General features: G+C 39.4%; 1 protein-coding gene across 4 annotated transcripts in view; it reads right to left on the bottom strand.

The window, feature by feature from the left end:
• The window catches only part of als2b (alsin Rho guanine nucleotide exchange factor ALS2 b), a 41,643-nt gene extending 20,565 nt beyond the window's left edge, over positions 1-21,078 (bottom strand). For 2 of the 4 annotated variants that reach the window (XM_017702199.2, XM_017702200.2), the window contains exons 1-11: positions 20,878-21,078; positions 17,850-17,933; positions 16,313-16,461; positions 14,510-15,576; positions 13,458-13,634; positions 11,303-11,489; positions 6,436-6,604; positions 4,461-4,557; positions 1,811-1,888; positions 1,108-1,299; positions 373-544 (exon numbers count right to left, since the gene is read on the bottom strand). In XM_017702199.2, coding sequence (XP_017557688.1) covers positions 373-544; positions 1,108-1,299; positions 1,811-1,888; positions 4,461-4,557; positions 6,436-6,604; positions 11,303-11,489; positions 13,458-13,634; positions 14,510-15,576; positions 16,313-16,461; positions 17,850-17,866 — 2,305 coding nt within the window. In that variant the 5' untranslated portion in view covers positions 17,867-17,933; positions 20,878-21,078. The remainder of the gene's footprint in view (positions 1-372; positions 545-1,107; positions 1,300-1,810; positions 1,889-4,460; positions 4,558-6,435; positions 6,605-11,302; positions 11,490-13,457; positions 13,635-14,509; positions 15,577-16,312; positions 16,462-17,849; positions 17,934-20,877) is intronic. The other 2 variants (XM_017702201.2, XM_017702202.2) reach the window with 2 other exon arrangements.

Below are 21,078 nucleotides of genomic sequence, written 5' to 3'. Positions count from 1 at the left end.
ACAGTGGAAGGATGGTCAGAAACACCTGTGGATTGTTTCAGATCTGAAGCAGCTTGATTTTCTCCTCTCTCAAAGATGAAAGCTTTAAGTGCTGTTTATCTGATGGGGACAGTTTTAGTGGTCTATCAGGCCTTGGTTGTTAGGAGTCCCACTTTCTCTGCATCTTTCTAAATAGTTATTTTCATTTGACTTTCTCCTTCCTTATGCAAGTAGATTATCTTATCTCTTTAGAAATATCTCCTGAAAATGAATAATATATTGGCAGTTTTGACTGGAAATGAAAAAAAGTAAGCTGATTTAAACTTGTAGATAATAATTACACTAAAGAAAGCTAAACAATTTTCTATCATTTGTTCAATTATACACACATACCCAGTTTTAGTAGAGGCTGCAGCAGGATGCTCTTTATGCTGGTCAGTTTGCAGTAGTATTTTCTCTCAGCTGCTGCCAGCTCATGTAGGCTGGCTATGAAGCCCATTACGTTACGGTCAGCCAGTGCCGCACAGCTCTGCCCACCCGCACAAACACTGCTCACATAACCCAGCTAAAAACACAAAGTATAAATGTTAGAAACAGTACACTGTTGTCGGAAGAAAACCTCATATCTCCGTTTTTGACGTTTTTCAGTTTTTGACAATGTGAAAATGTCAGTTACTCTTTACACTGTGTGTAAATTTCATGATGAATGGACCAAAAGAAATGGCCTAAAATGACTTGGAAAGATGGCTGGTTCCATTTTCTTACATTAAAAGTAATGTATGTTTTTTCCTTCTCCTGTAAAGTTACCATTTTGGAGATACAAGGTTTTCTTCCAACAGCAGCGAGTAGCAAGTAATGTAGAAACAGTATGGGGAACTGGCCTATTTTATATTTATTTATATAGTATTTCACAGCAAGAGCCATTAAGAAAATGACACTGAACATGTACAGCACTGTCCAAAGTTTTGAATCACTTGTCATATCAGTAATTTTGGTACATCCTTACAGTAATAACATACACACTGTCTACACCAGCTTCACTCAATATTTTAAGTGTCTTGGAAACAACGTTTCCAGAATAATAATTATCTATTTCTGAATAGTGATGAAAGGTAAGGCGTCACTAACGTTCATGCAGAACGGCAGCAGGACAGGCTGCTGCGTGCACCCCCCCGTCTGCTCCTGGGACGTCTCCAACGACCCCTCTTTCACCTGCTGACCGCTGTAATACAGGATTGGCTGGAAACAGTCTCCGTCAGCCAATAGAACAGTGTGGTTCTGCCCCGCCCCCACATCCCATACACGGATGCCTTCTGACAACTAGAGAGAACACAGGCAGCAAATAAAGTTATCTAAAATATAGCTGTTTTCAGCAACTCACTAGGAAAGACCTTTAGTTCCACTAAATCTCAGGTTAAATAGTGTTTCTTGTGTGCGTGGGAGAGTATGAGTGGGTTTGTTTTTGCATATTTGTAGGGAAAAAATCTTTTTTTTTTTTTACAAAAGATCCATGATTCATGTTTTTAAACTGAAAGGTAAACAAACCATCTGGTATAGGTTAAGGTTAAATCTCTGAATACATATGTAGAAAACATATGGAAACTATTATATTATTATTATTATTATTACACACAAGTACTTATATTAATAATATGTAATTACATGGAAAAAAATCTTGTTCCATTGACAAGGTTAAAGTTGTTTTCCTTATGCTATACAGTTACCATGTTAGAGATGCTTTTTTAACATATTAATGAGGGATGCCTCACATTCTCACAATTTCTAAAGTCAAACTCTGCTAAACTTACTCCAGTCTTGTGTGTGTGTATACCTTGGCTAGGCGGGGGATGGTACTGGGGGATTCCATGTGTCCCAGCTGACCAAAGCTGTTACTGCCCCAGGAATACACCTGCCACATAGTAAACACACATTCAGTCTTGCTGATATACAAACAACAAACAGAACAAACAAACTCAACATTACCAACAAACTCATTTAACAACAAGTATAAAGCTGACTTTTAACAAGACACAAACAATTATGTTGATTAAAATCACAAACAGCTGACATCATTTGAATACCTAGACTAGACATTACAGCTATGTCAAAATAAAAGCTTCATGGTAAACTGTACGAGCCTGAAATCAAAGTCTGATGGACTACCAGTGAGCAAGTCAAGAAGTTAGTATTCTGAAAAATGTCTGCAGTGCCTGCTTTGCAAAGCATCAGTTACACTTGGCTGAAACAGGGCTTTGGAGAGCAGCCTATTGGCAAAGCTTTGCTCTTTCCCCAACTAATCTTACTTACTGGTTGCCTGAGATGTCAAGAAAATTTCTCTGAACAAAGTTTATTGACTAGTCTAACTTGGCTAATAAACACGCACATTGGTTTACTGATTTGTTGCCCATCATAGCCACCTGCTACACTTTGAATGACAGGCCAAACAGTGTTTAAATCCCTGGCCAAATTTCTAATTGTGGTTTTCCCAATGGGGAGTGCAGTGTGGTACTGTTACAAATCCATGTTCACACATTTTGTTGTAATTTCCACTGGCACGTGAGCCGTATTGTACCCGAGTACTCATGCCTTTGGTTACGCTTCTTGCTGGGGTATCCTAGGGCTGAGCCTAAATGTATGGGTGGAGCTAGAAATGGTGCAAACACCTGAATGGTACAATGCAATCACACAGTGTCACTGGAGTCAGATGACTGCAACTTAAATAAATAAATAAAATAGAGTAAACAAACCACTAGCAAGCCAGAATCTCTCAGACTCTAGCGTAAAACCAAAGATTATAAGGTAAATTTCACGCACCCTTAAGGCCTCGACTCATCCAGAGACTCTGTGGGAGACCACGTGACTCCCCGATCCCAGGGCTCAACGAATCATCGTTCAAACTCTCCCGAGTATTGATCTAATCCACCTGTGTCTTATCGTACAACTTCTTAGTTTAGTATTTAAGCTGGGCTTTAGCTTAGGGGATTTGTGAGGTATTGCTTCTCTAGAAGAGCTACTGAGCATTTCTGTTGTGTCCTCTTCAATTGCCTTTATTGTGTATTGGACTATTTTCTGGAGTTCTGATTGTTGCCTTTTGTCTTTACCCCTTTGGTTATGTTTGCCCTGTTGTTCCTTTTAGTTGTTTTGGATTTGACCCATGCATGTTTACTGACAACAATTCTTGCCAAGCCATTTGATATTAACAGTGGTGGATGAAATACACAAACCATATACTTGAGTTAAAGTAGAGATACACAAGGTAAAAGGTAAAAGTAGAAGTTCCTCCCTTTAGACCTCCACTTGAGCCTTTTACTCGAAAGTAAAAGTACTCAAAGATTAATTATGACTCTAATGCCCTATTAGCATTTTTGTAGCAAGAAACTTGCTTTACCAACATATTTTAGGTGAAAATACTTCAGTGTCTCTCTTGTAACACCAATATTTTAACAGAATGTCACTAATTAGTCTGTCACTATTAAAAAACAAAACACTGAAGTCAAACAATTTCCATTAGGTAGAATGAAGTGGCTCCGAAATAAGCTTTTGCGAACGAGCAAAGTTTCAGTTTAAGATTTATTTGCAACTTATTTTACATAGAAAATAGTTTACATTTAAACAAGCTCTCTCATAATGTTTGGATAGAGTCAGGAGTTTCCTCCATTTATGTTGAATAGACCCTCCCAAACTTTAAAGCTGCTACACTGTCATTGAACCGCGTGCTTTCACTGGGTCAGTATGTCCAACAGGTCAAAAGAAGTTCATAACAAAGTGTGCATTGTGTCCTGATTTGTATGCTTGATTCACGCTTCTTTCATTTCAACATGTTATGTTTTTATACATACAGAAGGCAAAAGGAACGACAGATTTCACAAAATGCAGTGGAGTAAAAAGTAAGATATTTGACTTTGAAATGTAGTGGAGTGAAAGTAAAGTCACCAAAAATGGAAAAATGAAAAAAATACTTAAGTACAGTCACAAATTACATTTACTTCATTACTGTCCATCACTGGATATTAAAGCCTCATCTTTTGGATTTTACCATGAGCATCTGACCCTTTCCATCACGTTACAGTAAATCAGAACTTGAAGCTCCTCCATTGTTGCTGTTGTTGTGTTTATTGTTAACTTGAATCTACTATGTGAAAAATCATGTGGCCACACAAGACAAAGAGAACTCTCTTTGGTTGTGTGATCGGAAACGGACACAGCTACTCAACCAGGGCACAGAAAGTATTGAGCTCAGATCTGTAACCATTTGTGCTGTACTGTACTGCCCAAAAACATTACAGCAATTACTTTAGCCACTCCTGGCTTGATGATAACTAAGCCACAAATCTTTAGGATCACTGAGATATAGACTTTTTTAGTTGCCAGATTCTTTAACCATATCAGTTAAATCAGACAGTATACTACTATCACAACATGTAATCACAATACAGCTCTATCAGCCATATCGTGCAGCCTTAATATACACTTTCACACACCTGTGATTGTGCAGTCAGCACGAGAGAGTGGAGAGCACCTGCTGCCAATCTAATCACCTCTTTGCCACTCAGACCTTTAATACAGAGAGGCTGCAGTCTGCAGAGAGAAAACAAAGAGAGAAATTAGAAATTTAATGGATTAGTGAAAGACACATGAAGGTTTGATCTTTCAAGCTAATCAGTCATAATGATACAAGAAATGTTAAAAAGTATAGAAACAGCTATGACAATTTAAAGCACTTAACCAAATGAAACTAACAATTAAACATACCAAAATCGTATCTTATTAACACCACCTGTAATAATAGTGCTCTGATGTTGCTGCAAGCAGTGCACAATCAATATACAGGCTGATTCATTTCCAGGTTGAACAAAGGAAACTACAGAGGTTATGTTGTAGCCCTTGGTTAAAAGAGTACATACAGTAGTTCTTATGGTTGCACTGCAGCATTAGGAGTATTTTCCAAATGTATATTTGCAAAGCAAAACATGCAGATCCTTCCACAGTTCTGCCACTCGCAAGGCACAGACGTAAGAAACTTTCTGAGCTTTTGTACACACAATAACAAGGGCAGAATCTGTCTAGACAGTCTTGTACCTTTATAATAGGCTGCTCTGTTTGAATAAATGCTCATTCTTCAGCTAAATGTTTAGTTAAAATGTTGATGTTTATATCTCAAGTCTGTATGTGTGGACTGAAAAGCTATTCTGTCCTCTTCTTCATTGCAGGGGTGAGCGATGTGACAATAACACATCATTACTTTGATGAATAATATATGCTTTTCTGAGCATATTGTAGGTATGTAGGCTTGTGACTGCATATTTCCTAAAAAAAGAAAGCATCATCTGCACATACCTAGATATTTTTGAAAGGTAGAAAAAAAAGCACTCAAATCTTCCTCCACACCAACAGCATTTAAAAAGATTTCTGTCCATACAAGAATGGAAAATATTACGTAAAATGCCTCAAAGTGGACTGTGCAAACATTTGTGCAAAATAAAGGCCTTGAAGCTGCAGCAGAGATTTTCTAACACAGGATAAGTGGCAAGCTGCAAACATACTAGGCCTTTTCAACACAGGCTTTATCATCAGATGTATTTCTAATATTTCCAACAGAGTTAAATATTAAATACTGATGCATATGAGATTCTGTCACCTCTGCACAACAGTGTAATAAAAGTAAAGCAAAATTCAGTTGTTAACATTATTAACAGGGATGCACAGATACTTGAATTGCAGGCCAATACTGACATTTAATGTTTTCCATGTTTTTTGTATCTGCTGCAACATAAACACTTATAAAATTTACATATTGGAACTGCATCAACATGGATTTGTTTTATGCAGAAATCTAAAATGTATTTCCATCCATTACAAATGCAAATGTTTGAAATATTACTCAAATCCAAACATCAATTCAGTGCTATTATATTTATTAAGTAATTATCTGCCAATACCGATATGTTTAACATCATCGTGCATCCCTAATTATCTGCCCAGTCATCAGCCATATTTTAAATGGAGTTCAGCAAAATAAAAACAGCAACAATCATGTGTAAGTTAACAGAACCAAACATAAAAACTACGAATTTTGACATAAACTGTGTCTTTGAGACCTGTCCAGGGTGCATCCTGCCTTCTACCTGATGACAGCACCCCCAACCCCCCACACACCCCCAAATACGACTCTCCAAATACGGATACAAACATGGGGGGAGTCTCAGAGAGTCCAGCTAAACTGTATGTAGCACAGAATATGAAATAACAATAACTAAAAAAGCTATTGTACTCAGATTTTGATATTAATTTTTAACTGTTTTGCTGCTGCATTTTTTTCCAACATTTTTCTCTCCCATGAAATATTGTGATGCATATCATGTGTCACAAAACAGGAAGGCTATTCAATTATATTTTTGCCATATTGCCCATTCCTATGTTAGTGGACTGGCATTGCACTATGGGTAGTGATCCAACCTGGGTAGCAGATCTCCGTGTCCCAGCTGCCCCTCTTGACCCCTCCCCCAGCTCCACACCTCCGTCTGCAGAGAGGGTAGGTGAGCGTCTGATTCGGCTACCCCCACCGGGGTGAGGGCCACTGCCCGGACAGGTGGACGACTCACCCTCCGCAAAAGACGTGGGGACACTGAGAGAGAGAGAGAGAGAGAGAGAGAGAGAGAGAGAGAGAGAGAGAGAGAGAGAGAGAGAGAGAGAGAGAGAGAGAGAGAGAGAGAGAGAGAGAGAGAGACAATAATGCACAACTCACTAAGAGAAACCCTTACGGCTTTGTTTACACTTGACTGGCGTATTTGTCCCTAATGAACCCAATAAGTCTTGTTTTCCCATTAAAGATGCATTAGCTCAGCTGTGCTGTATGAGGGGACCCAAATAAACACAACAGACAGGCCAACGTGTTCACATGAATAATTCACACCAGTGCAGCCTGCTTCACCAACACAGCCAAGATTCAACAGCCAAGAGCCAAACCCAAACACTTCAGCTGAAACACACACACACACAGAAGCACGCTGTCAGGTGGGAGCATGAATGTGCAGGCACACGTACACACTCCTGTCGTGCTGTGTTTTGTACCTTCCCTACTGAGGTCCATCTGTTTCTTCAGAGGGAATGAGAACTAGAGGCAGCTAACAAGGCAAATAGATTCTAGTCTAAAATACAGGTTGTGTCTTTCAACCTAATCCCAATCTGCTGAATCTGTAGCGTACAGTCAGTCATCACTAGGAGTTGTTTTGTTTTGATTCGCTGTCTTCAAAAACTACTTTAAAAAAATATATATATTTTTTTACTTACAAATGACTTGATTCAGTTCATTAAACAGTGATTTGATTCAGAAATTTGTTTCAAAGATTCAAGCACCTTTATGAATTATTATATTTCTCAGACAATAACTTTATCTGTTAAAAGAATTCAGTATAGCCTGTGTGCTGTATATCTTTCCAAATAAAATTATTATTCTTCACCAACATTCAGTACTGAAGTCAAGACCAATAGAGGAAAGTCATTGTACTTTTATTGCCATTTACTATTCATAATATATATTAAGAAATATAATAAAATATATTATTAAATTTTGTAAAATATAAAATATCACATAATTGACTTTAAGTTACAGATGCAGCAGATAGAGAATAGACTGAAAAATGCTGAAGAGTTAGTTAAAGTGCTATTTCACTACAGCTAAAAGCCTTTAAAGGGCCCACACCGTGGAATAGTGAATTTTCCTAAGATGTGCTTTTTAAAAATGAAATAAAACAGTTTGATGTGGTATGTAGTATGAATCATTCACCCCCCAGACCATACAGTCCACATTTGAAAACAAAGCTGCAAAAACAGCCCATTTTAAATTCACTGCTCTCGTGATGCCACAAAAAGCTACACAGTTGTATTTATCAATATATTATTGCAGCCTAAAGCAATTGAGCCCTGCCCATTCACAGTGCAGTTATCAAGAATGATTCAACCTGGACTGTTGTTGTGAATGATGCAAAATACAGGGCATCCAATTAGAACAGGCGTCAATTACATATATAAGTCTTAAAGATAGTATTAGCCTGTTTAATACTAAGGGATAAAGAGAGGTTGGAAAATAGTCACATAAAAAATTCATTTAGAATGGTTTTGGTATATAAATCACAAATGTTATAAGCAGACATCAAAGGGAAAAAATTAAATACAAGAAAAATGTAGGATATGGACCCTTTAACAGCCACTCCCTTCCTTTACCACAGTAACTACATACAGCGCTGGTAGTACAATACTAGTATTGCTAATAGCACAACATACTAGTACAATAATGGCTATAATGATAATCACGATTAATACTGCATTGCTCAGTATTAAAGTCATATTTAATCATCCTAATTATTCAGCCAAATCAGAAACAAAACAGCTTTACTGCACTGTATTATTTCACTATATTAAAAAGATTATAAGATATAATATTCCAAATGTATAAATCTTTAAATCAATAAATCATTAAGGTCATACTTACTGAGTGTATCTTTTAGATATGAGATTCAAACATGCCTCAAAAATCAAACCAAACTATACATAAATATGCCACCTCAGAAACTAATAGAAAAGATTCTAATTCTACGTAGAAACAGAAACTGTTATGATCCTCGTCCAGAAACTTAAGCCTGTCGAGATTTAATGCACTAGAGTATACAGAACTGATATCTAATGTTAGTGAATTTTAATGTTTACGATTACAGTCTCACATGATTAATTCATTTCATCATGATCATGAATAAAATATGATTAGTTGTGCAGCTCTACTACATCTTGAAAATACCTGTAACTGCAGCAAGAGCAGACGGCACCTTCACGTCAGTTTCTGCTTTGTCTGTAACCATGGCAACAACAATATTATGGTACCCGTCAGTGCGCAGAGACAGCAAAAGTCTGCATTGTCACAGCAATGCTGAAAAACTGACGTTTGCTAAAAATATTCCATTCGTATTCAGCGGAGGTTTTAAGACAGTTATTTCGGGATTCTGTGGGCTCTGGTTAGATTTTGCGCATGACTGAAAAAGATTAAGACTCTAGCTCAGACAAAACCCTGCTTAGATCCTCAGCCCTCAGTGTATAAAACAATAGCTGGCATTAATTTGATTCTTATGATACTAAGTGCCTAATGCACCTTCTGACAGCATAATAAGAAAAAGAAAGCAACTGGAATTCTTGGAATTTTGTCACATGATGGAAAAAACTGCCTTATACTCTTCACAGTGCAAGAAGACAGCAATAACAGCCACCACAATCATGCAAAATACATACGAGGAAATTGGTGCTGGATTTAGCAGTCCATTAACCAACAAGGCCAAACATACACAAACACAGGCCCACATACATAAACACACCGCAGGGTCACTCAAGCATGGATACTTAAAGCAAAGCGCAGTGAAACATCAAATTTACTGTTTTTCCTGTTACCCAAAATGTTATTGATCAGACATGATAGCTGTCTGAAATTTGTTGCTTTAGTTTTGCACCGAAGCTACAAGACTAGGATTGTACGATTTATTTATTTAATTTCCAGTTAAATCAAGCATTAAATACAAGTTGTTCATTTATCAGGACAGTTTTGAGGAAGTTAGATGTAAGATAATTCACTTGCATAAAAAGGGAAAAGTCTGAGGAAAGTAGGTGGAAAAAACAGGAGTTTCCAAAACTGGAGCTCAAAAAAAATTAAAGAAGAACAGTTGCAAATCAAACAAAATAGCTGCAAATGTTCTCAGAACAATGGACTGACCACATCAGAGTCCAGACCTCAACGTCACTGAATATGTTCGTGACTTGGATTTTGAGAAGCATAAAATTCAACCAATGTCCAAGACTGAATGTTGGAGGTATAGAAAAATATCTGTGCAAATTTCCTTTACAAACTGAAAGCAAGTCTCCTGAAAAGAATGGAAGCTGTAATAAAATCAAAAGGTGGACAGTATGGTGTTTGACACCATATTGCATTCTTTTATCCTTACAACTGGACAAAAACATGCTTCAAGACACATATAATACTGTTTTATCTTTGCAACATATTTGTATATACACTCACCGGCCACTTCATTAGGTACACCTGTTCAACTGCTTGTTAACACAAATAGTTAATCAGCCAATCACATGGCCGCAACTCAGTGCATTTAGGCATGTAGAGGTGGTAAAGACAACTTGCTGAAGTGCAGACCGAGCATCAGAATGGGGAAGGAAGGCGATTTAAGGGACTCTGAACGTGGCGTGGTTGTTGGTGCCAGACTGAGTATTTCAGAAACTGCTGATCTACTGGGATTTTCACAAACAACCATCTCTAGGGTTTACAGAGAACGGTCCGAAAAAGAGGAAATATCCAGTGAGCTGCAGTTGTGTGGACGAAAATGCCTTGTTGATGTGAGAGGTCAGAGAATGGGCAGACTGGTTCCAGATGATAGAAAGGCAACAGTAACTCTGAGGAACGTTTCCAACACCTTGTTGAAAGTCTGCCACGAAGAGTTCTGCCACGGCAGTTCTGAAGGAAAAAGGAGGTCCAACCTTTTACTAGCAAAAAAGTGGCTGGTGAGTGTAAATATAGGTAGTTTATGTACTGTACGTACAAATATACATATATCCAGTTACCATTTTGTAGTTGTACAATTACAGACTGTAGTCCATCTGTTTCTCTGGAAACTTTGCAATCCCCATTTTACTCTGTTATTCAGCAGTCAGGACTCCCACAGGACCACCGCAGAGCAGGTATTATTTGAATGATGCATCATTCTTAGCACTGCAGTAGCACTGATGTGGTGGTGATGTATTAGTGTGTTGCACTGGTACAAGTACATTAGCACAGCAGTGCTGCTGGAGTTTTTAAACACCTCAGTGTCACTGCTGGACTGAGAACTGTCCACCAACCAATGTTGTCTATTGTTTTATATAAAACAATTTGTTTTTATTTAAAATTAATTTTGAATCATTCAAATATTCAGTGTCTACTTTTTGCTGTTTTAGTTTTGGCATATTTTGAACAAACAATGACAAAATTTTCAGTAAAAATTAACAAAAATAAAATAAAAAACAGCTGGCCCACAGATTTGTTGCAATTTTTTTAAATAACCTTTTTAGTGGTTGAGTTTGACACCCCTGTTTTAGATGAAGTATGTTATATTTTCAGGTAAAGTACATGTAAACGAGTTGATGAAATAAACACACGTATAGATTTACATTGACAATTTTTTTTATAGAAACAGGATTTACATTTTGGATGAAGGTAAAATGTAAATTAGACTTTTTCACTGAACTACTGCTTTAACATCAACTCTCCTCCACACCCACTCTGCTGCAGACTTACGCATGTGGTGGCATAAGATATGTAGAGCGCATGTACCCTGTGAGAGCAGGCCGGGGAGCGAGAGGCGGCGGTTGAGCCCCTCGGCCTCCTCCTCACGGATGTCGCCCAAGCTTGAGCTCTTCTTGCCCTGACGGTGCTCCTCCTGGCGCACCCTCTCCTCCGGACGCTCGCGGCCCTCTCCTGGACCCTGCACACACATACACGCCACAGAGTTCCAGAGAGGCTCATAGCAAACACCTGACTGGTTAGACTCTGGTAATGTACTCTACTACGTACTCAATGTTTAAAAAAAATATAAGAACAGTTTGGCTGATGCATTAAACATATCATCAGTCAGAACAAACGCTCAGACAGTAAAAGAACTGAGAATACTGTTTAGCATTGGAGATCAAGGATGAAGTCCTAGCCTGGCCCTCAGGTACACACACCCTAAGCGGATACAGAACAGCCAGGAATGTGTGGTCCATATGCACTAGCTATGGGTCAAAGACAACTGGAAAAAGTCCATTTACAAGGATACACAAGATGAAAAACCACAGCACTGCCTTATTTGAGCTGTTTTACATAAAGCCTGCAAGCCTGTAAGCAGGAAACTTGAAGATACAATAAATAAAACTGCATTTTCCTTGCCAGTTCACATATGTGTTACTTGTCACAGTATCTACCCTCCAAGAAAGTGTGAAATGTGAAGCGTCTGTTGTTTTTCTCTTTTACAGAAGGCATGTGATTCTGCAGGCTGTGAGAATTTGCTGCCCGATGCGCCATGTGGATCAAAAGATTCGCCTCACTCAAATTACCACACCCACTCATCCAGCCTTCATACTTTCACAACTGCTGTTCCACACAGACGTCTCTGATGGACAGGACAGTGTAAAACACTGATGTAATGTCACATACAGCAAACATTAAATTACTATCTTAGTGACCGACTCGGCAGACTCTCTCATTTATCTTAACAGGGCTGCCAGGTAACTGAACCACATTCTGACCTCACTAGAGAAAACTGTGCATATAGTTAAGCTAACAGGCTCCAATTACATTCAGAGGCCTGGAGTTTAAATCTTTACTGAAGGAGACAAACCAACATCCAAAGTAGAGAATAAGTTACTTGAGTGTACATTATAAGTTTCAAATGTTTGCGTTTAATCTAGACTTCTAGATGCTATAAAAATACATAAAAATACATATATAAACCACAACTAGCTTGACGCTAACATAACACAGAAACCCCTGAGCAGAAATTAGCATTAGCGTAGCAGTGACAAAACAGGCAAACCTACAAAAGTTTCTGCATTGTGACAGTGACTGAGAAGAACCCAAAGAACCTGCAAATAAAAATGAGCTGCAAAGCCAGAAAAGATTTTCATCTAAATGACAACATATGCATATCTTTCATATGTCCTGCAAAATCATAAAACATACTGCAAAGTTGTAGAAGCTCTGCAAACTCAGAAAACACTCTCAACATCAAGATTACACCAGCGCCACATTTCACAATCGTACTGCAAACTCACAAAGCACATTTATCAACATGATTATAAAAGCGCTATATTTTATAGACGCACTGCAAATGCGGAAAACAAGCGCAGCAGAGTCACTCACAACACAGTGGAAATGCCTGACACTCAAAAAAGTGGCATTAAAATTTCATCCCCATGAATTTTTGCATTGTGATGTGACCCATTTGTTTTTTTTTTTAGTTCGCGGTGCGTTTGTGAAATGTAGTTCAGTTGTGGTCATGTGGATGAAACTTTTTGAGTTTGCGACATGTTTTTAATTGTCCTGGGCAGATGGTCCTGTCGGCCACCATTGTGTGTAGCTCCAGTCTATTCTATTCTATCTGCCAGCCACTATTTTTCTCCCAAGCACATATCATAACCACTCTCTTGCCCCGCCCCTTCAACTGAGACAGCCAATGAGAGCAGAGGTCATTACCATTCAAAATCAACTCCTAGAAAATGACCATTTCTTCACAGAAAACTAAATGACACAGTGAATTAAGGCATTATCTGATTTATACTCATCACAGTTGTCTGCAAGGGAACTATTTTTAATAAAGATCAATATGTTTTTTTAAGTATTAGTGATAATGTACTAAGGTCAGTGTAATGAGAGTGATGCCGTGAGCACATACTGAATGAATTCTTACACTCACCCAGTAGCTGATGACCTTCCTCAGAGACAGAGCCTCATAAGTGGACGCTACTCTCTCCCCTACAGCCGATGCACAAGAAATCACCAGGTGATTCAGGGCTGAGCCCATAGGGGTTACTGACTGGGCAACAGGGGTTGCAGGGTCAGAGATGAAAACGTCAGCAGGCTCTGTAAGAGGCTGTGGTGGAAGAGAAATGAGCAAGATAAGAGCATTTGAAGGATTTTACTAGGTTTCAGGCCTTTATAAATTACTGCAATTGGCTGTGTAGACATTATCAATAGTGTTTTTCACTGTTTTCAGGATTTTTCTGCCCTGCATGGTTTACTTCTTCTGGTGAAGTAGGAAAAAGAGGAAGTCCCAGTGAAAGAACAGCTTTGATTCAAAGCACCTAGAACTGGGTTTTACAAGAGTACTGGGTTGAACCGCATATGTCACTCACTCACTAAGATAAAAGAGACACGTATTGTTTCAAAATCGTGAAGAGAATCACACTGTACCTATACGTCTAACACGCAAGCAGGAATTTCCTGTGGTTTGGTAGAAGAATGCTTGTTTGAAACTGAACCACACAGCCTGTTTTGACAGAGTATTTACACTGTATGCATATTTAATGCACTGCAAATGATGCTCTCCTGAACATTTTTTATAAATGTAACTCACAATCATTTCTATAATCAGTTAATCTTTCAACTACTGTTTGATTAGGTAACTAATAAAAACATTATCTTTCCTCTCACTTTGCTCCTTTCAATGCCCTGCCAGGGTTCACAAATATATAGTTGTACGCAAATGTTTAAGCAGTTTAATGGTCCGTTTTGTTGATTTTCTAAATGTAAATAAGAAATACAGACATAATTACAGGTTATTTATGTGGCCTTTTTAAAATGTTTAGCACATATTATATTTAAAAATTTTATTTTTTTCCAATATACTAAACTAAGCAAATAACTAGAAATTGTGCACTAAAATTTGCAAATTTGCATACAATTGTAAACTGTTGCCCTGGCAAGCCACCGAATCTTGTGCCAAAATTATGAATTTGTATCACTGACCTGAGCACACTGCACTGTAGTAGGGTTCTTGGATGCATGCTCAGCAAGAGACTGATCTGAAAGCCTCTTCAGGTAGTCTTTGAGTGCCTGCTCATCTGGGTACGGGGAGGATTTTACCCCTGTTGCCATCAACCCTCCTGAAGCCTTTGTGCCATCCGTCTCATCCCCATGTGACTCTGCAGCTACCTCAGGCACCTCTCCATCAACTACTGCAGCTTGGGACTCCTCTTGGCCCTTAGGGGCTGACTGAACACACTCTTTTTCAGTGAGAGGTGCCTGGTCCTGAAGCTCTGAGACAGACGCAGGTGCCGAAACTGGAGCACCACTGGAACATGAGGCAGTTGGTGACTTAGGGGTTTGGGCAGAGAGAATTGGCTCAGATGGGGAACTCCTGACTTTGCCATGGCATAAGCTGCCTTCTGAACCTGATTTACTGTCACCCTCCTCAAGCTCCACCCCTAGGGGGCAGTAGTGGCTGTCCGAGATGATGACGTGGTCCTCCTTGTCGGTCATGGTGTAGAGTGACTGGTTGCACTGGCCACACTTATCCAAAGGGGGTCTGCGTGCTTCATGAGGAGGGGGCAAGCAGCGCACAAGAGCCAGGCTGTGCGAGGATCCACAAACAACCTGCAGCACATGCCTCCCAGCCAGGTGCTCCACTTTCTGGGGCTTCCACACAGGGAAGGTAGTGGTCAGCAGGCCCAGCTGGCAGCCACTGCCCCAGGACCATACCTCATGCCGGGTTGAGAGGGCCAGTGTGTGCTGCTCTCCACATGCTACCTCCAAGATCCTCACTGGCTGAGGAGGCGTGGCTTCACAGTCCACCACACCCACAGGGGTGGGGTTAGGGACAACAGAGAGACCTGATAGGCCACACTGGCCATAGGTGTTGTCCCCCCACATGTGCACTGCACCGTCCTCCGTTACTGCCCCGCTGTGACAGGCACCTGCAGCCACGGAAACAACGTGCTGCTCACTGAGCCCTGCCTCTAGAATAGGCTCTGTGGTTCCTGATAAAGCTTGGTTCTGTTTCCATGGCAATTCTCCAAAACTATACACCTGTCCACCTAATACAAGAGAATAAAGGCATAAAATAAATACTTTGAAGCACAGCATACAGTATACCAGGTCACAAACAGCTATTTACAGCAACCACAATTAAAATCACACGACTTGGTAGTAACAGGAATAAAGTCAGCATTTCAAAAGCAGGCCAGTAACAATATAGCAAGCTCTTTTTAATGTTTATTATATTATAATCCACTACACAAGTGCATTTCCTGAAGAAAATAAAGAGCGACTGCGCAGGTTACACCTAGAGCATTGCTAGGTTGTTCCTAGATGGCTGCTCACTTATTTTAGGAAGTTGTTAGGTAGTTGCAAGGTTGTTGCTAAAACATCCAAGGTGGGAGCGAGGGTGCTACGAGGTGCTTAATAATGCTATCCCTGTTGTTTGGTTTGTTACGTGGTGGCTCTGGTATCTCTGGTGGTTGCAGATTTTGGGTAGGGGTTTGCTAAGGGGTTGCTATTGTGCTCTAGGTGACTGCTAGGGTATTACTAGGTGTTTGCTATGGTGTTACAGACAGTTGCTATGGTACTGTTAGGTGGTTGTGGCTGTTATGGTATTCCAAGTGGATTATAGGATGTTGCTATGGTGTCTCTGGTGGTTGCTAGGGTGTTGCCAGTGTCCTTGTATCATGTGACTTAAGTGGCCTACCCTTCTCATTAAACAGTGACCTATTTATGTGAAAAGATTACGGTAGATGTGTTCATATGTTCTGCTGAGTACTAATGAATGCTTACCCTCCACCAGCAAAACCCCATGTTTGGCCCCTAGGGCAGCTTGAAGCACTGGGCGGGAAAGGAGCACTTTGTCAGGAGTGACGCTGCAGGAGTAGCCCCTCCATGTGTGGAGCACTCCTCGCTCCCCGGAGCTCTCCTCCTCACCCGAGCTGGGCAACCACACAAACGAAAAAATAAGAACATCAGTTCCCCTTAGGATGCAACAAAATTAAGACGAAATACACATCAGACACATGCAAAATTGTTAAAATGTTAACAAATTCATTTGTCAAGTGGAATGTATTTAAAGAAGTATTTGACTCCATGTTGACTTCAAACTGGGAACTGATTGATTATCACCCCACATTCCAGTTTTAAACATTACATTTCGAGACAAAGGTTGGAAATGTGACAACATGATATTTGCATCACGATGAATTATGTAACAGCATGTTTTTTCTGAGCATGCTGTGGGTCTCAACAACACTTACAGGCACAAAGAACATTGACCAGCTGCAATTTTCGTTAAAAACAGATTTTGGCAGATTTCTCAAGTGTTTATCACTGTCAGAAAAAGGGTTACATACAAGTCTTTGTCACCCTAATACACAAACAATGTAATCATGCCCTAAGGTCCTTTGGTTCATGTTTATACATTAAATGGGTTCAAAAGGGAAACTACATTCACTTCCACATGGGGAAGGTGCATATTTATTCCTTTCCATAACTTTAAACTTAAAAACTTACAAAATAAAAACCTGGGGCAAAGACAAAAACACAGTGAAATATGCATGCAATGTAATGGAATTCTGCTCCCAGACTAAAGGTAGGGGTATTTGCACTGGCCATCAAGCCAAAATTAAGAGTTTGTGGCTGGATTATAGAAGCATGTTTAGGAATATGTATGTATTTAAAATCCATCAGTAAGTTGTTGCTTTGAAAAATTAAATATTAAAAACTTGATCATGTTAACTAAAAACTGATATAATATCAGCAATTGTGGTGGTTACAGTTAGCAAATTATGAACTGGTGGATATTTGTGAATGTGTAAAAATTCAAATGGACTAGGTTTTCATAAAAGTGGCCACTTGGGCACACAGGTTCTGCACTGTCAGTGGGTAAAATGACAAATGTTGTAAACAAGCCCACCAGGCAACAGGAAATGTCAACCCCTGTAAAGGTACTGAAGATGTACCCTTGGGAGAACCATACCAGTGATAAGCGATGCCGTTTTACATGGATGTGGGAATGTGCAGTACTTTCTTTAATGTAGTGCTAATGCACTGTGTCTGTTTCAACTCATCAGAACTACACATTGTGATATGTATTGTCTATTGTGAAGCTGTCTTCAAGCATCATTATGACTTTTGCCGTATACCATCCCCTACTTTGCCTTGAACAGAGGTTATAATGTCTCACATTCAAAGAGCTGAGTTTCCACTGGCTGACACCACAGAGGCAGAAACACCACCTTCTTCAGTTCAACAACATAAAGTGATGACTATTTGCTTACATGCTTTGTGACAATTTCAGCCTGTTGCCACATTTACAACTTACCTCTTCAGCTTATCCATCTCTAAGCCTCCCCCATATCACAGAAGTTGAACCAGCATGGTAGATGACTGTAATTAGATGGCCAGCCTGTGTGCAAGCATATGTGCAATATTACAAAACAGCACACAACTGGTTCCACATGCTTAAACGGAAATTCCACCGATTTCTTGAAATTTCTGCATCAATTATAAACAAAGCCATTCTTGGTGGACTGATGTGAAAAGTTCCTTTCTAGAAAAATATACCGAACTGGAATTGTTCACAGTGGTGGTGGTAGAAACCAGAAGTCTGAAGGTTTAAATGTCTCTAAAAGCTCCCTTACAGAAAGCTTTTACATGAAATGTTACCTGACACATGAGACATTGCTTTTAAAGAGTTTTGAGGTATATTTTAAAAAAATATATTAATGAAGGAAATGTACAGACAGAGTATTCTAAAGCAGATTAGACCCCAAAGAACACTTACTTTTTCAGATTTACCACTACCATTATCAACATTGCTTCTAAACAGTCAAAACCCCTAGTTCCCATCACAACCACTGTAGTGAAATCTGAGACGAATTCCAACGAATTAATTATGCAAAAACAACGGGTGGAATTCCCCTGTAAGGGGATTACTGAGCTTAGATTATGAGAGAATACAGTTAGACCATTTTGATTATTTGTAAGGTGGGAAGAATGAATGTAACACCTGGACATTCAAGAAAAGCTGTAAACAGTCTTGGAGGCAACATTAACATATATAGCTCAGTGACCGGAGGCAAGGTTTGATATAACCAGTGTCTGTTCCAGTGGCCTGAGAAAATTAAACAAATGCAAGTCAGTCCTTTCCTTTGAGACATTTAATTTAAACAACTGTACTACAAATGATTATAAATCATTATTAAGGAAAACTTTATTAAACCTTTATTCCAGTACACTCAAAATAAACATTTTCCAAGCTACACAGGACTGTTATGAAATTTCACAGTTAAATGATCATTTCCATTTAGGCCTCAGCTGCGTCACCAAGTAAACAAAGTAATGTTTGCTGCAAACATTGCTGCAACTAGTGGCTATTCTAGCAGCCTAAACCTTAAACCATCTTAAACTCTACCTGAATACAGCCCAAGTATCATTACATATAATAAAAACTGAGCTGCCAGGAAACCCTTAAAAGGGTCCAAAAGGGTCCAAGTTAAATTAACATCATCACTCACTGCTGCCTTAAAATTACAAAAGAACTCCGTTCCACAAATACTTAAGAGAATTCTGCCTAATTCAAGGGTTGGAGTGTAAACAAAGTCATTCAGAGTGTTTTGATGTAAAATGTCCACTGGAGAGTAACCAATATGTTATCAATTGTGGAACAATGACCAGTATGTTGCTTTACACATACCTCACCGCCACAAACAGATTTTTGAAAATATGTTTTAGACCAGAATCTTTTCTTACAACTGTCATACAGCAACACCTCGGACATCAGGCAACATATTCATAAACATTTCATGTAATAACATTATTTGATTTGCCTTCTAGAGACATCAAATGCTGGACGTCTGGTTCCTGTCACCACCACTGTGAATTACACTGACTCGTTAAAGGGGAACTTCACTGCTTTTTCAAAATTTCTAGTTACATAACTAAGCGGTTGAGAAGCAACGGAATCATGCAGAGTGGTCTGATGTGAAATGTTCTGTTCCAGAGAAACTTGCTGAGTCAGAATAGCTCACAGCGGTGGTGATAGGAACCACACGTCCAAAGCGTTTAATGTCTTCGAACTCCCTCACAGAAGGCCGTTAAATGAAGCGGTTAGACATCTGCTACCTGACATCTGAGACTTTGTTTTGTGATAAAGATTTGGCCTAAAATGTATTTTAATCCATCCATTTTAATTCTTTCATGGAGGTTAACGGAGGGTTACATGCAGCGCACTGTGAGGCAAAATAGTCCCTAAAGAAAACTTATTTTTTCAGATTTATGACTATGTTACCATCATCAACATTACATATAAAAACTCAGAAGACACATGGAGGTTCACTAGTGGTTTTGGATAGTAAATAAAACGGGTATGGTTGTATTGCAGACATTGTGACCCCTGGTTCCTACCAGCACCACTGCAAAGAAATCTGAGCCTGTAGGTTAAGTTTCTCTGCAATGAACCATTTCACGACAAACCAATCTGAATGACTCTATTTAAATATTAATTATAAAGAAACTTGGAGAAGGTGGAATTTTACTTTAAACAACCAACAGGGTTTAGTTAGTATACAGTACTGTGCGAAAGTTTTGGGAGTCTAAGCACATTTTTATACAATTGACCTCAGCAGTGAGTTTATCACAATACACATTAGAATAAAGTCACATTCATAATTCAAATAAACATAAAAACAATAAAAAGTAACATATCTTTTCCATATTTTTCCTTGACACCTTCACAGCCGCCAGAGAGACTCGTTAATATCATCAACGACATCATCAGCTCAATTTACTGAAGCGCTGACTGGTCAAACCAGGAGCTGCTTTTTAAATATATATATTAACACTTTTCTCAGCAAATAAACACAAACTACACAAATAAATAGATTTTTAAAACGTGTCTTGGGTGCGTAAGACTTTCGCACAGTACTGCATATGTACACAATTTCAACATCTTATTCTCTCGGCCTGTATTTAACATCTTTACACACTACAGAGCCGTTAGAAACATCCAGAGAGACCAACTGTCAAAACTGTCACTCAGACGTCGGTTTCCCCTGTTTCCTCTCAGCACCACAGCTTCACCGCAGCCTCACTTAAGAAACCGGCGGCCAGTCCTTTAGCTAACGCTACAGAGCAGAGAAATTCAGAAAAATGCCCGAGCTTGATAGTTCATGTAAGCAAGAAGGCAGGGAATAAAGACTATGTTACAGCGAAACCTCTAATTAGCTGAAGAGCTAAGGCGGTGATGATGACAGCGCCTTTCTGTCAGCGCTGAAGGTCCGAGCTGTCTGTTTATCCCCGGCTAAGTGCAGCTAGCTAAAGGCTAGCGCGTATACGCTTCATAAACTCACCCGTCAGACTGCGAACCGATACCGGCAGAAATGAGGCGAAACGTGCCGCCCGGGACGCTGGAGACTCGCCGCCGGGCGAAGTTTGTGAATTCGGCGGTGCGAAACGGGGCTGTTGTTGGGAGTCTTTCTTCAACCGTGTGAGACAAGGGACAAACACGGAGGGTTAGTTACGGCTTCGCTTTCTGTGGAAACCCAGAGAGG

The sequence above is a fragment of the Pygocentrus nattereri genome, chromosome 30 (assembly GCF_015220715.1).
Source record: "Pygocentrus nattereri isolate fPygNat1 chromosome 30, fPygNat1.pri, whole genome shotgun sequence".
Classification (NCBI taxonomy): Eukaryota; Metazoa; Chordata; class Actinopteri; order Characiformes; family Serrasalmidae; genus Pygocentrus; species Pygocentrus nattereri.
The sequence above is the reverse complement of the archived record's forward strand: the minus strand, read 5'-3'. Positions and strand labels throughout refer to the sequence as shown.